The 17,660-nt window shown below is 31.1% G+C and overlaps 1 protein-coding gene across 1 annotated transcript; it reads right to left on the bottom strand.

Moving 5' to 3' along the window:
- Positions 1–8,269: 8,269 nt before the first annotated feature.
- LOC120138126 (probable N-acetyltransferase HLS1) lies at positions 8,270–10,078 on the bottom strand. The gene is made up of 3 exons (XM_039153713.1): positions 9,628–10,078; positions 9,328–9,503; positions 8,270–9,235 (listed from the first exon to the last, which is right to left on the bottom strand). The coding sequence occupies exons 1-3, from the start codon at positions 10,000–10,002 to the stop codon at positions 8,368–8,370; spliced, it is 1,419 nt and encodes a 472-aa protein (XP_039009644.1). The 5' UTR covers positions 10,003–10,078; the 3' UTR covers positions 8,270–8,367.
- Between the last annotated feature and the right edge of the window lie 7,582 nt (positions 10,079–17,660).

The raw sequence follows: 17,660 nt of genomic DNA, 5'->3' as shown, positions 1-17,660 counted from the left end.
TTTTGTTCATGAAACTGGGATCCAAGCGTGAGTCATTTCAGACTGATGGAGACAATGTTAGATGCTTTCAAATATGAGAGAAGTTACGATATAAGTTTTGTTTTTCTCTTTTCTCTCTTCTCTCTTCATTCCATCTGTGTGCCGGAAAGATAGCATGCATGTTTAGATGATTATGCTGGGTGTGAAATTCTATCTGCATGCATAAGGTATGAACTATGAACCCACATCAATCTGTCATCGATCTCATAGCAGCTCCACGTCCACTACGACCAACACCCAAGAGGATTGGGATTCGGAGCCAACAGCAGAAGCATACAATATTTATTGGTCCAAAAATCAATAAAACATAAGCCCAATTTCATAAAACCAGACATTTAGGCCGTGGGTCGAGAGTTCAAAATCTAAACAGTCGACAGTTCCAAAATTGGACCAGACAGGAGACCATGAAAGAAAAACAATGAGGTATATTTTAACTAATATGGTATGATGTGAAAGATGTGACTCAACATAGTGTAAGTTGTTACATTGAAAGATATGGTACACTTCAATTTCTGTTTTTCTTGACCTTCTCTGTCTCGGTTGTGTCAAAATTTCCACTCCTTTTACGGGGGCAACGTCGGTCTTAACGCAAAAACGCAGCAGTAAGAAAATTTTGATTTTGATGTACAAGGAAAGAGAAAGTGAGCCTAACTTTGTTTTCTTTTGGGGTTTAAGATGCGCCGAAGCTTTAGCCTTTTGTTATTGGGTATGAAATAAGGTTACCCTGACCCACAAATCAAAGCTAAGTATTAATTAAACATCAAATTGGAAGCCCTAAAAGATGGGTTGGAGTCAATCTAGGTTGTTCTTCATCATATCTTGAAAGATCACCATAGACAAAGTGGGAGTGGACTCACCTTAAAAGATTCTCATTATTGCCTCTTATTTATTTATTTTTTTAATGGTCATTTGTTTCACATACTTAAACTCTCACATCACTTTATACCCACCATCAATCTTCACTGTCTTCCTTCTTTTTTTTATTATTTTTATTTTATCATTGACGCATACTTATTTGATGCATTAACGATAAAATAAAAAATTTACAAACGAATTTATCAAACTCAAAAAATTTGCCGACCATAATTTCCTCCACCTTCGTCATACCTAAACCACCCACATCTTTTCAAGTATAGGCCGAAATAATGACATTAACCCTATTGACTTTTGCCTAAGCTTTTATTTATTTAATTATCTTGAGAAAAAAAAAGAAAAAAGAACATGATGTGAACTTGAAGAAAACCTGTTCACATAAGAGAACCTGTTCACATAAGAGAACCTGTTCACACTAAACATATATTGTTAATTAATTAATCAATCATTATTGGTTGAGTTAAGCATGCTTAAATGAAAACAACCCCAATTGGAAGTTGGGAACTACTTGCCTAACCTCTTTTTGCCTACTTGAACCCCCTTTTTGGGGGTGATTTTAGACTAATCATCATTGTCAACGTGTATGCTTTAATTGTTAAATGCTTTTTGATGTCATTGATTAAGTGGATAATTCATAATTAAAATCAGCAATGAGGATGTTGCAACAATTAAATTTGGGATATCTATTTTGTCGTCAACTTTAAAACTTAAAAACAGTCGAAAAGCTTTTGAAGTTGTTGGTTCATCGCATCAACCTCAATAGTATCAAAATAAATACATAATAATAACAAAATCAAACATTGTATTTCGACAAGTCTTTGCCCCCTTCGGCAATTACCCATCAATTTCTTTGTACGTCCATGTCTGCTTTGATGTTACAGTTTGGAGCCTTCGAATGTAATCCTTTTGAGTAATACTAAGGTGACGTTTGGTTCATTAGAATGTTTATGAGGGAATTGGAATCTGTGAAGAAATTGGAATCTGAATATGAAACCTGTTTGGTTGGTAGAAAATTGAATTGGAATACAATTCCATATTCTGTTTGGTTCGCAACCATGTCAGATAAATTTGATTTTAGTAATGTAAAATGACAGAATTGCCTTTCTTATTTTTTTGCTTAATTTTACTTTGTGTTATAACTTACATATATCAATATATTATAAAAATTTAAAAAATATTAAATTTTCATTTTATTGATTGATTATTCATTTCAATAAATTATAAAAATCATGTTAATAAATATCATACGTTAAAATCATCACAATCTAAATATGTTAATAAGTTACCAAAAGATAGAGCAATATTTCGATACATCCCAATCGAAGTATGTCAATTAGTTACCAAAATATATACCAAAAACCTACAAGTCAAGGAAGGGTTAGCACCCTTGAACTGCCATTTCGGTACTACGTAATTTTCAGTTGTCTTTAATTAAGAAGATTGTAACTTTAAATTAAAAGATAAAAATAACGATCTCAGTCACTTACCCCTGATAGATTCGGAAGTGTACCCTTAAAAGAGTCGAGAAGCATGTTAGAAAAAAAGGCAATGAAGATAAATAAACTAAAGAAAAATAAAATAAATGAAAAAAGAAAAAATAAGATAAAGAAAATACATAAAAAAATAAAATAAAGATAAAAAACTAAATAAAATAAAGAACATAAAAAATAAAATAATCAAAATAAATAAAATAATCAAAATAAAGATAACGAGCAAAATAAAATAAAAATAAGAATAAAATAAAAGAAATTCAAATAATTATATATACATAATAAATAAATAAATAAATAAACAAGAGGAAAGTACAAATGAAAACAAAATATATAAATAAAACTAATATAAAATAATAAAAATAATAAAAATAATAAAAAGAAAAGAAAAAAAGAAATAAATAAAATAAGAAAAATAAAAAGTAAATATATGGAAAATAATAATGAGGGTAGTATGGTCAAATTTCACATTTCCTCCTCAAAAAGATTTTCATTCCCTCATGTTATGGATGAAATTTACTTTCCCTCCCTTGATAGAAAGTTGAAGTCATTTAGGATTCTAATTCTCTTTGAAAATTTAAACCAAACATGAAAAATTGATCGAATTTGATTTCAATTCCCCTTTATTCTAAGGGATTACTTCGAACTAAACGTCACCTTAAGAATGTGAAGGTTAAAGCTATCCCATTTTGTTGGTAATAAAAAGATTACATAGAAGGTTTTTGCGTAATGTTTACTTTTAAATTTACTTTTAGGATAAATTATGTATTTAATATTTAAACTATTAGTTTTAATATGTTTTAGTATCTAAACTTTCAAAAAAATTCAAAATAATACCTAACATTCATTTTTGTTTTATTTTAGTACATTGTCATTAAAAACTTAACACGTTTAGTACTTAAACTATCAATTTTTGTCCATTTTAGTGTATAAATTTTTTATTTTTTAAAAAATTTAACGTTAAAAATTTTGAACAGTGGAACTAAAGTGAAAAAAACTAAACTTTAGATATGATTTTGAAAAAAAAAATTAAAAGTAAGGTTTTAAAATGGGTCAAAACTGATAGTTTAAGTATTAAATTCGTAATTTACCCTTATATTTATTAAGCGCTTGATGTTAAATTTATGGCGTTTCTACCTAAAAATCATCCTAACAACGAAATATTACCTGTCAGTCACATTTTCTTCAAATATTATCGAATTAGCACAATTTCTGACAAAGTGCGGATCATGAAGCGTGTCTTCATGGGGTTCTATCCTAGTTGGCGCCACGGTGGAAAGGCGCAGATCATGAAGCATGCTTTCGCGACGATCTGTCCGAGTGGTGCCACGTTGGAAGGCACATATCATGAAACGCGCCTTCGCGAGGAAATCTGACACGAATGCGTGTATCATGAAGCGCACCTTTCATTATTACTCGAGCCTTAAATCTCAGCTATTGACCCATCACATCCCCTATAAATACCCCCGAATGCAAACATCAAACCACTCTAAAATTACTTTCACATTCTTCCTTCTATCAAGCTAAGTAGATTTTGATATAGTTTTTAGAAGCTAAAATTATTTTTATTATATTATATTATATTTATTTTATATTTAATTATTTGGCCAAACTTTATTGTACGAATTATTTTCTATTATTTTTGCAGTTGTAAAATGGAAGGTGTGATCATATCTCGAGATATTTTATCGATAAGGTAATAATATTAACTTGTGTTATTTAAATTATTATGATTTTTTTAAATTTTTTAGTATTATTTTATATTTTAATTCGTATACTATTTATTTAATTAGGTTTATTTCAGTTTTTTTTGTAAATATAGGACTCTTATTCTTTCAAACTCCCAAACTCTCAAAATGAGGCGTATTCAACTATTGTTTACTATGATAGAGAAATTCGGGAAGATGAAACCGGCGTTGTATTCGCATCAAATCATTCTGTCAGAATATCCTTCAAGAGAAACATCACTCTTGAAGAGATGATCACTAAAATTTCAAGGAAAGGTTCATGTTGAAAGTATTAGAAGATTGTCTTTACTTCAGTACAGATTTCCAACTGCACTATTTCCGTTAACTTATACAACGTTCGAACTCTCCAATGATGACGATGTTGCTATGATGGTTGATGCTTGGAATCAAAATTCAAACGCTGATACACAAATGTATGCCATATATTTTGAAATGTTTGCGGTTCGTGGTATGCCGTTATGCTTCCATATAGGATGACTCAACAAGTTGATCAAGTTGACAACACAACTCAAGTAATGTGTAAGAATTTTAACTCGTTAATAGGAAATTCACATACGATACAATCCCATCAAGTTCAATGTGGAGACATTCATCATCAACTTATTACGATCTCCATTAAGGTGGCTCCATGAACAATCCGTATGGCAACATCGCTTCCAATTCAAGGGGAAGGAATTCATCTGCCATTTCTTTTACCTAAATATGGAGATGCCCTCGACACATCAATCTGTTCAGTACCCATTTGACACGATACCTTCAAGTTCCAGGGGAGGCATTCAACTGCGAGCTTCTTCGACCTCAATGTAGAGATGCCTGCGACACAACACTCAGTTCAAAACTTGTATGACACGATGCCTTCAAGTTCAAGGGGAATGCATTCAACTACCAGCTTATTTGACCTAAATATCGATATCATAGAGGAACCCTCATTTCCACCAGAAGAACATCTTCCTGAGCCAGTACGGATGGCAAAATCGTAGAACCCCAACTGAATGAGCTGACAACTCAAAAATCTGCAAGGTGACGCAACCACATACAATGAACTTGGTTGCGAGATTTATCGGGCATCAAGATCCCTTCTATGAGTTGTAATATGCAAACCCGGACAAATATTTTAGCATGTTCCTCGGAACAGTCTTCGCTCAATTGTAAAAAAATTGTAGCCAACCATGATAATTATATTCAACCACCTTTGAAATTAGGTGGGATACCTCCAAGATACTCCTCGCATAATGAATGTCAATCAATATTCGCCACACCAGAAATAACATCTACATTTACAGAAATCCCCAAATGTATGAAAACATCCTCCAGTGTAATAGTACACTCCCCACATGGAAGATGGAATGTGTGTATCTCTGGTCTCTATCTCTCAATCAGTGCAGAAATAAGGTTGGATTCAAGGTTGCAATGCCCTTAATATTTTGCTATGTCACTGAATCCAGCCAAGGCTAAGTACAGCCGAACACGACTCGATATCTCCAACTTAACGTTACGAATAAATGTATTTAATATAGGGTCGTTCACCAAATTAAATAAATAGTATACAAATTAAAATATAAACTAATACTAAAAAAATAACTAAATAAAAAATTCATAATAAATAAAATAAAAAAGTTTAAAATTATTATCGTATCAACAAAATGACTCGAGATATGATTGTCATATAAACACAAAAACCCACATGTTGTTTTATAACTGCAAAAGTAATAAAAAAATTAGTACAATAAAATATAATATAATAATAAACTATTAAATGATTATAATATAATAAAAAATTAGCTTCTAAAAATGATAGCTATACCTTCTTAAAACTTGATAGAATGATAAATAAAAGGAAGAAATATAATATTTTCGTTTGTGGTGTGAGTGTTGAAAGGGAGGGGGAGGCGGACGAACGGTTGGGCGGTATTTATGACGAACTGTTGGATTTAAATGAGATATGCGCCTTTTGCCAGCATGGATAGAACCCTGCAAAGGCGCGCTTCATGACCTACGCTTTGTCAGAAAAAATGTTAGATCAATAATATTTGGAGAAAGGGTACCTGACAAGTAATATTTCGTTATTAGGGTGATTTTTAGATAAAAAAGCCTAAATTTAGAGATAATTATCTTGTTTGTGTCAACATGTAGTATATGCGTATCGTGTGTTTTATACTTCATCATTTTAACTTTTTTATTAAATTTTAATGGCCATAAAGATGAAGAAAAATTAAGATTAAAATAATTATTTTTAAAAATTCAGAAATAAAAAATATCATTGAAGTTTTATAATATTGTTTTTATGATTACAATTTGGATAATGTTTAGCGATATTAAATTCAAACACTATAGAATCAATTGCTTTCCTTTCCCCACAAGAGAAATGTTGGATTAAATGACTTTATTGACAAAAACACGCCTTTACTGCCGAAATTCATAATCACAAAGCAAGAAATCAAAAACAATAACACGCAACTTTTTTCTAAAAAAAAATTCAATTCTATCTATATGTACGTAATATTTCGTACATATTGGCCAACGACTTGCCAACTACTGTTGAAACAATTGGTTAGAACTTAAGAATTTAAGCTTATAAGATTAAGTTTAAATCTTATCACCATTATTCTTAATGAGTATTTTATAAGTTCTTATATAAATACTAATTAGATTTTATATATGACACGATCCTGCACTAGGGAACCATCTCTAATCTAAATTTTTACGCATTAAAAAAATTTGTACACATATGGTAACATAAATAAAATATTTTTTTTTATATTTTATTAGATCTAGACATGTTCAAAAATGAATTAGTTCAAATCGAATCACAATCTAATTTTAAAATAAAAATTTAAATCCAAACTTAAATTTGATTGGATGTATTCAAAATCGAATTATTATGTGAAAATTGAGTTTTGATGAAAAATAATGTCAAGTCATCCGATACAACCAGTTACTCTTTAACAGCGGTAGATGCCCATTTCGTCTAATAGAAACTATAGTTCCGTTGTTTTTTCAACTAATCGCTTTTCAACACACCAACCAGTCCAGTGCCTCATGATTCTTATGAATTCTTGGGGTGCAAAATCCCGTGAAATTCAACTTTAAAAATTGAAATCCAATCCAATTTAGATAAACCAGCTGTGCTTTGCCATTCTTCGTTTGGTAACTCATCACTCTCCCCCCCCCCCCCTCGCAAGCCGTTTATTTCATGACCACCCCACATTTTCCCATTTAAGCTAATGCTTGTTTAAATCCAACGATAGGATATTTTAACATTATTATAGTCTATTTTTATGGGGTATTTCTGAACTTTTATATCAATTCGTGTGCATAATCTAATATGATATATTTGATTGTTTGTACCGGTAATATAAGTAACTGTATCTGTTCGTGTGTGTAATCTAATATGATATACTCAATCGTTAGCACATGTTATATATGTAATTGTATTCGAATCTCGTATCTATCCGAATAAATAGATAAAGATAACAACCTACTACCTTAACTACAAGTTACTCACACATGATGATCATGAGCTATGTTTTGTTACTCACACATGATGATCATGAGTTACGTTTTTTTGTCTTTTTTTGAAGGTTGGGTTTTGTTGTTATGAAGAAAAGGAAAAGGAAAATCACAATCCTAGAATCTCTTTTTCTCCTCTACATGGCCCATGGTTGCCAACCAAAACCATATAGAGAGAGAAAGACGAGCATTGAACAAAAAGATAAACACTTCAAATATTTCCTTTTCCTATCAATTTCAATCTTTTGTACCTTCCAAAAAGCAAATAGCAGCTAAACGCCAAATCTCCCATCATCCATCTCCTTAATTAATTAACACACAAAAGGTGGTGAATTATGAGTACATCTCCTCATGGTTTAATTTCTATTTATGATCATCTTGTCCATGTGATCCAAACTTAATTGCCCTTGGGTATATATATTAATGATGTATTAGGAATAGGTAGGGTAATTGGGGAAGAATATTATCTTTAAAGGGATAGTCCGATGAACAGAAGAAGATCTTAAAAGATAAATCCACTTACAAAAAACAAAATCCAACGACCTAACATTATATATTATAAAAACAAAAAACAGAGGATATTCATGTTCTTCTAGCTTACACCAAAATACCCATATCTTTTCATTCCCTCTTTTACTCATGTCCCCAAGATTTAAAAGAAAATTAAAAAATATATATATATACCCATCAGATTTTGCCTTTAGACTTCAGAATTCCCTGGGGTCTACAAATATGGAAAATCCAGGTGGTGATTTAGTCCAGTCACCGACATACCCGTCACTGTAGTCTTCCCCAAGCCGTTTGATGCACCATAAATCTTCATTGCACGATAGCATCTTCCAATGTGGGACCCCGACTTTCAACGGCTCACGATTCGCCACCTCCGTCGCCACTACACTGCACCCTCCTTCTTTGGCCAAGTTATGCGCGTGTGCACACAACGCATTAACCAATTTGGCCGCGGATGGCCCTTCCCCTCCCAACCCGTACAGGAAATGCAAACCGAACGGCCTAAAAACCTCCGGAATCGACGGTAACCTCAAAAACGGCAGCAACTTGTCCACAATCCTGGTCGTTTTGGCCAACGTTTTCCTCATCCTCGACGCGCCACGAACTTCCAACCTGAACACGTCCTTGCAGTTCCAAACACTCAAAACCGCCCACGACTCTGGGGGTTCGGATAAAAACTTATCCGACCCGGGCCACGATCCTTGAGTGTAACAACATCCACGTGGCACAGCCAGGAAAGTCCCCAGGCTAAGCCTATTACTGAGCACCGAATCAATGTCGCGAGGGAAGAACTCGGTGGTGGAGAAACGACGGCGATAGAGCGACTCAGCGTCGGACGGGGAGAGTTTGATGAGGGTGACACGGTTGGAAACGGGGAGCCGGTGAGCGAAAACGGGGTTAACCAAAACCGAAGGAGTACGGAACTTGGAGTAACCGCATTTATCAGTGAAGAGATTAACGGAAGCTTGATTGTCGTTTTCCGTTGCCAAGTAAGAATATTCAACGCCGTTTTGAACAAACCAGTCCTCCATTCTTCGTACGAGCTTTAAACCGATTCCCATTCTCCTGAGAAGAAATACAAAAACCCGAATTAAAACCATTAATTACTATAGTTTTTAACGTATTAAATTTCAAAATTTTCCTCGGACAGTAAAAACCTGTGCGAAGGAGAGACCCTGAGGCCTAAAATGTAAGCGACTTTGGTGTAAATCGGTAGAGCTTCCGATGGATCACTGGTTTTGGTATTCCGATAGAGCTTTTTGCCACAAGTTACGGTTTTTATGCAACCTCGAATCATCCCAACTGTTTCTTTCGTAGAACTCAATTCAGCCACCTGTTTGATTACCAAAACGAAAGGCTAAAATGAGTGGGGGGGGGTTTCTTCTTTAAAGGGTAGTCATTTACATAAGGAGCAACAGCTAGAATAATAAGATTTTAGTAATGAAGGAAAAGGGTACCAGCATGAGAAAAGCAGGGGAGTGGCGAACCCGGCAAATAGGGTCACCCAAGAGGTCGGTAAAGAGAGAGAGTTTGCCGCCTGGGCCAACTTCGCAGCGTTTTTCGACTTCTTCCACGCTCGCTAAATCTTTCCTATGATCAAACTCTCGTACCACTATAACACACTCCTCGTCTCCCATTCTTTGTTCACACTCGCTGTGTATGTAGTGAAAAATGATGGGTTTTGGAGCAGTGGAGATGGATGCAAAACCAAACAAGGGTTTATAAAGGTGAAAACGCAGCTTTTCCAAGGTTAAAGAACAGGCTGGTGGATAACTTCTGAAACATGCAAAGAAGCAGAAGAGGAGAGGACAAAGCTTCGGGCTTGGAATCATATAGGAAAGACAAGGAAATTGAAGTATTTTATTGGGTTCGCCTCTGTACTAAAAGAGAGAAGAAACTGATAAGTTCATGGCCAGAGCAACAATTGGTTTGAAGCTGCCTTTAAATACTGATTTTTCGTTGGGGTTTTTTAAAAAATATTTTTAAGAGAATAAAGAAATAAAGGACTTTATCACTGGAAACCCCGAACCCTTTTCTTTTATGGTTTTTTATTTATTTAATTCAGTGCTTTTAAAAGTCCCTATCTCTTCGTCCCTCTTGTCTTTCTGCCTGTCTATATATCCAATCTCTCTCTCAAATTAGTAACAAAATATTATCATTTTTAAAAAGGGTTAAATGGGAGGGATAGAATATCAGGAGAAAGAAAAGGAATAATAATGAAAATTTTTATTATTAATCATCACAAAAAGAGTATAATGGAAATGGCGGCTATGGCTGCGCAGTCTTGTGAGTTTATTTATAATTTTTTATTTATTTTCCTCTTTTTGGTTTTAATCATTTAATTTCTACGGATGGAGGCGTTACCATCATGACCCCATTTGCAATCATTTCCTTTACTCTTTCATCTTCCCCATCCATCCATCCATCCATCACCATCATCATTATTATGAACATGATGAATATCATGAACATCTTTTCCACATACATAACCACTTTGTCATTTCACGGAAATGAATAATTTTTTTTATTTAGAGGATGTTTGTAATGAAACAATTCGACTATGAATAAAATCATTTAACGCTGAATGTTGAACCGTTCAGTATTCGGTGCGTTTATTTCTAACATCTAAATGATTCAATGATGACTGATTCAGCAAAACAATGCTGAATGATTCAGAGTCATTATCAAACAACATGTCACATTCAGAGCTTATTTATACAGAGCATCTGAATCATTCAGTATTTGAATCATTCAGTATTTGAATCATTTAGCGTTTAACCATTCTGAATAAACAAACAACCCTTTAGTTTATTTGAAATTTTTAGAATAAAAAAATAAAACATTTGAAATTCAATACATTATATAATTTTTTTGGTCCAAATCATTATATAATTCATACAGAACCTTTGAATCATTTAGCATTTGAATCATTTAACGCTTAATCATTCTGAATAAACAAACAGCCTCTTAGTTTATTTGAAATTTTTAGAATAAAAAATAAAACATTTGAAATTCAATACATTATATAATTTTTTTGGTCCAAATACATTATATAATTATTTAATGATATTATTTTTAAATCTATTAATAGATGTTAGTGATGAAAGAGGTTTTATTTTTCTTTGAAGTCGAATTCAAGTAACTATATTTATAGAGTAGGTATATAAAGAAATTTATAACTATATATTGTTTTATAATTATTTTAAATTTATAAAAATATTAATTATTTCTTTAATATATTAATACAATTAAAATCTATTATGACACTAGATAAATAAATGAATTAATTATTAAAATATAAATTTAAACTTAAACACTCAAATTTTGAAGGTTCTAACCTTCGTTAACACAATCATATTGTAAGTAATTTTCAATCGGTTAATTAAGCGGGAAACGGGCAACGTGGCGAGATGGGAACCGTTAATCACGGGGGAATGAGGCAACCCTGATATCGGCCGTTCGAGCGAAGTGGACCGACTCTGCATAAAACGGTTTTTTATTTTTCATCAAAAGAATAACTGCTGCTTCATCTACATTGTAGCGTAGATTGGATTTTTCGATCAATATCGGTTACCCTCAATCTCTTTCAATTTGATGAGAACCCAGACCGACGGTCGCGATGGCTCCCCTCACTTGTAGCTAGATTCTTCACACTGCCATTACCTATAGCCTAAAAGCCTAACCTCTCTTATGCTTATTAGGTTTCAATCAATTACATTCTCATTTGTTAATATTTTTGGTGTTATTAGTTATGGTAATTGTTTGAATAATTTTAAATTTTCTGGAGGGTTTATAACTAAAATGTCCGTATAATATTTAATCTATTATTTTACATGAACACATGTCTGTCCCAGTTATGAGAGTAAAAGAACGGCATTAGAGTACTGATTAACAAACCACATAATAATATAATGATTAACCTTGATCAAGAAGTTTGTTACATTTAATTTATTGTTTTCACTCGGTCAAAAAATTGATTAATAAATCATGTTTGAATCACTTTATTCGGTACTACAACACGTTAGTTACAGTTTAGTTTTTTTTATGTGACTATTTAAAGATACAAGTTTCAATTATGATGAAAGTACTGATAATAATAAATTCATTTCATTATTAATAGAAAAATAGCTTATTGAAAATGACCTAAAATTATTTAAGATTTAATCAATTTAAAATGAACAGTTGGGGGAGAAGGGAAAATGAGAGGAAAGTCGGTGACAAGCCATGTGAAGTTAAAACCAAGTATCCTAAGCTTGGGAGTTATAAAATAATCTTTTTTTTTTAAATATATTCGTAAACTTTTTTTTATCGAGAAAATGTATATTGATATACTAGTAATCTATTTTAATTTTACATTGTAATTATTTTATGGACCCTAATCTGATGGATCATGTTGAAATATATATATATTGAAGGATCATGTTGAAATATCTATGGGGGCTAGTTGGGGTTTGGCATGTGATTATGGGGAGTTGATTTTGACTCATCTCCGATGGTAAACTAGCAATAATTGCAGCCAAATATATATACTTTTAATTAAGATTAATGAATAAAATTAAAGGTTTTTTCACTTTTATCTATAATAATATGAATTATATTTGATACATTATCAGAAAAATAATTTCACAAATAATTTTAAGACCATGATAAGCTTATATTTATTTGATTTTAAAAAAAATTTAAAATACTTAAAAACATATGTCATGATCTTACAACCGCTTATGAAATAGAAAGAGACTCTTCAATAATTTTCCCTAAAGTCTTTGTGAAATAACCTTCTACCTGAATATATGAACACAGAGGAAAGCTGATTAAATGGCATTAGCCTAATTAAATTGGTTTATTATGTTAAAAGAGAATAATTGGATTGGTTAATTAAAATCAATTAACTAAAAATGAAGAGTCGCTATATTCCCTATTTAATCAAACATAGTTAGGTAGTTAAGACAAATAAAGTATATTTGTACCCGTAACTCTCTAATTAAAATAAGTCGCTAAAACGCAAAATCATTTCCTTGTCTCCAATGCGAACACGTCACCTTCTTAATATAATAATCTAACTCTCCTTTCATTATGAAAAGGCCAAATTACACAAATTGAAATCCTTAAAATTGTAGGGATTACGTCTGGTTGTGATCTGATTTTTTTAAATTTTTTTTATTAAATTGAGGTGATTATAAAATAATATTTATTTTAAATAATTTTAATTATTTGATAATAAACGTTTAATCATCTTATTGCAATTGTCGATACTTAAATCTAAAATCTCTAAAAATAACAACTATTTTTAGCCGTAAAAATAATTTGGTTCGTGTCTGATTTTAAGTTTATATGTCTATCTCATATATGCATCTTAAAGTTTGTTAATTTTCATATACTTTAGTCATATTAACAATTATATATTTTTATCATTATTATTTTTTAAAAAAAATAAATAAATCTAAAAAAAAATCACTCATTTAAATTAATAAACTAATTATATTGGTTATTGTATCTTTTTTATTAATAAAAAGGGTAAACTACATAAATGACCACATAACTATGGGACAAGTTGCGAAATGACCATCATTTTCAAAATTGTGACAATATACCACTGAACTATTTAAATGGGTTCAAAATGGCCACAAGACGTATAATTAGGACGCGGGTCCTTGTAAAGTTACAAATTTGCGTCACTGGCAGCCTACTTTGTTTTCTTCCATGTTGGTCACTACTTGTATATGATTTGTTTCCTTGGATTTTCATTTCACCCAATTTGATCTTGATTTTATTTTTTTTAATTTGTCTAATCCCTTAATTTGAGCATTAACATTAAAATCTTTTATTCTAGTCATGTATTAAATTTGTAGATTAAATCCCCTAGATTTTAGAATTAATCAATTTGATCACAAAGATTAACTTTAATTCTTAATTTTTAATTAGGTCCTATTTTCAATTTAATTTAATAAATTTATTTCTCCAATCAAATTGTGACATGTGTCAAAATGGTATGATTTTAGAAAATATTCTTTTTCCATTAGTTTTTTTGGTAATAGTTGAAGGCAAGGAAAGTTCGTCATCTCTACTATTGTGCTACTGTAGGTCATCATCTAGTTGTTGTATCTTGGGAGACAGACGACCAAAAGATCTCGATCACAAAAAAGTGACTGTAATTTGAAATCAAATACGCTCTTCCTAAAGACCACTTTAATCGAGATCAACTGATCTGTAATCTGGTCGACATTAAACACCAAGTCTTTCTTCTATATGACCCAAATACGCCCATTAACAGCATACGAATAATTTGATATCAAACACCAATCTTCAAAATTATTCCTACAAATATCCAGCATCTTACTCTCTTTAACTCTTGTCTCCTGAAGATAGATAACATCCACCGGTAAGCTATTAATCCTTCTCAACACCGCTTCTTGTTTGGAGGGGCATTGAACCCCCTTACATTCCAAAAACAAATTATCATTACAACGAGGATGAACTTCCTGCCCCATCCATCATACCCCCAATACCTTTTTTACCTGTGTCAAGATGCTCCTTCTTCTTGGCTTTCATCTCGTTATGCAAAGTGGCAACACTCAGCGCAACAGCCCTTGGCTTCTTAGAATTCGACTCAGAGATTACTGCATCCTGGTAAACTAACTCCAAAGCGTCAAACTTATTCTTAATCGCAATACCTACGTTGCTCCAATTCCTAACAAGTTTCCCTTTACTTCGGAAAGGAGGTGGAGGGCAATTGCCGTCCTTCGACACAGCGCCTAAAGGAGCACCAACAATTTATTTTTGATTACCGAGAAGCGAGGCCTCCATAGCCACAACACCTAAAGGAGCACCAATAGACTACTCTCCATTAAGAGGCGAAGCAATCACGTCTTTTCCCTCAAAATGTAAATTATCCACTAACTTTACGTGTGAGTTATATATTATATACCTTTAAATTTTAAATTTTAGAATTTGTCTATATAATTATTTTAAAAAAATAAAAAATTATGAATTGGGTACCCATGACCCAAAAATACAAGTACTCAAATTTTACGAATACCCGACTTAAAGGTACGAAGATGCAACGGGACGAAAGACTAGCTAAAATTTTGGTTCCCGAAAAATTCGGGTACATAATATTTCATATACTAAAAATATGAGTACCCGATTTTGAAATAATTCACACATAATGTGTCTAATTATGTTATAAATTTATGGTATTGTTATTTTATTCTTGATGATGTCTAATTAATAAGTAGTCTTTATTTTGAGGTAATTATAGCATAATGTGTATTTCAACAAGTATTATTATATTGACAGTTGTAAACTTGATTTTCTAATATATGTATATAGCAAGTGAGTTATAACCATTAAAGATAAATCTAAATTGAAAAAGGTGACTATGTTGACAATGACAGAATAATGAAATTTACAACGATGAATACTAATGAAATCATGGATGACATTTACATGTTGGAATTGATAGTAATGTTACCCAACGATAGTGACAACGACAATGATCGTAAATTGATGATGGAGGATAGAGACGTTATAAAAGTTTTCTAAATAATATTTTTAAACTATTTAACGTATCAAAATATTATTTAATTATAACTTTAATTTAATCCATGTATTGTTTTAAAATTAAGATATAAAAATTATTTGCGGAGTTTAAATTATAAATTTATCAGATATTTTATATAAAATTAAATTATTTTTTATAGTTAATCAACAATTAATTGATTTATTGAGGTGGGATATTATGTCTCTAAGTAAGGTTAGAGTAAATGGGTGAGAAGATCGCCTCATAATGAGGCTCTACAAGATTCAATCGAGATTAGTTTGTCGATAGATCAAATATTCATGATTATACAATTAAATTATTTAATTATTATAAATTTCAAAAGACAATATAGTTAAAAGAAATAAAATAAAATTATTAAAATATTATACATTAGGTGATAAATACGTTATTATATGTTTAATGTTTTCTATACTTTTTATTTAGAAATTTTAACATATAATTTTAGTTTTAGATTATTTAAAATATTATAAAAACTATTAGTGCTTAATAGATAAAAAAGTAATGAATTATCAAATAACCCTTTAATGAACATCAACTTTAACAACTATATTGCACATGCATATAATATTTGATATAAATGATGTATAAACTTCCACGTTTTAAATTAAATTTAAGTATATTTTTAATTTTTAATATATTAATGACGTGCAGTAAGATTCATTAGCCAAACCGAGTTGAGTCAAAACAAAGCATGAATAGACGAATAAAAGAAATTAAATTACAATTTCATTAAAATCTGACTGATGAGCACTTCCAAACCTTCATGATTAGTGGAAACAGGAAGATTCTCGCAAGCTTGTCATTTTAATCCCTTATTCAAGAGAATCCCCAGAATTACTGATAAAATATTATTCTTTGTCTAAAAGATGAGCCTTCATTAGATTTGGAATAAAAAAGATGTGATTTTGTAATTTACAAAAGGCATTAGAAACCCTAATTTATTGACCAACTTTCAGAATAATGAACTATCTGGCCTCCTCCCCACTGTTGAAGATGGTTAGGAATCAATCTTAATAATGAATTATCGATTTAAATAGCGATTATGCTAAATTAATCTATGATGACGAAAGAGCTGATGAGCATCATTAATAAAAAAAATACACTCGATTCTGGCGAAGTTTATGGATATTCTTCTTTAACGGTCAAGATTTTGATTCATAAAAGATTGATTAGGATCGAGATGTTTAGCCATGTTTCTGATAATAAATAACTTAATTTAAACCGAATTTAGACCACACAAACACTAATACCGAGAATATCATACCTCACCAGTCATATCAGGCATCATTGATGTCAAACTTTTACAAATTAATGTATGTTTAAAATACGGGTCAATATATTCTCGATAATCTTAATTATATCATACTGAAATATAATATAATATATATAATAAGTATACGAACGTAAAAAGTTTTGAGTTTATATCAATTGATACAAAAATATAAAATATAACAAGTATATATATGGATGATCCAATCTCGAATCTGTCTCGAATCATATTGATATTTCGCTTACGTCTGTTTGATGTCTTTAAATTGTGTTTATAATCTCCAAAATATTTATGATTGATGAATAATTTTAAATAAATAATTTTGATTATAACTAAAAAAATTAATTTTTATATCCAAAATATATTTTTTTTATAAATATAGAGTGAATATAATGTAATATATGTTAAAAAACTCGTAATCATCTGATAATAAACGTTTACACTCTTACATACGCGATGCTCGAACTTGAGATCTCAAAGAATAATAATAAATCCATCAACTATTGCTATCGCTTAGTTCATGTATATCTAAAATCGACTTTGAAATTAATATTATAATTGTGACTATTATTTTATTATGTTATGATATGTTTATTAGAGAAATTCTACAGTGCAACAGCTATAATATACAACTAAAAAATGTTTTACCAATTTTATTA

This window comes from Hibiscus syriacus, unplaced genomic scaffold (genome assembly GCF_006381635.1).
Source record: "Hibiscus syriacus cultivar Baekdansim isolate YM2019G1 unplaced genomic scaffold, ASM638163v2 tig00110678_pilon, whole genome shotgun sequence".
NCBI lineage: Eukaryota > Viridiplantae > Streptophyta > Magnoliopsida > Malvales > Malvaceae > Hibiscus > Hibiscus syriacus.
Note: the sequence above shows the minus strand (reverse complement) of the source record. Positions and strands in the feature narration are given on the sequence as shown.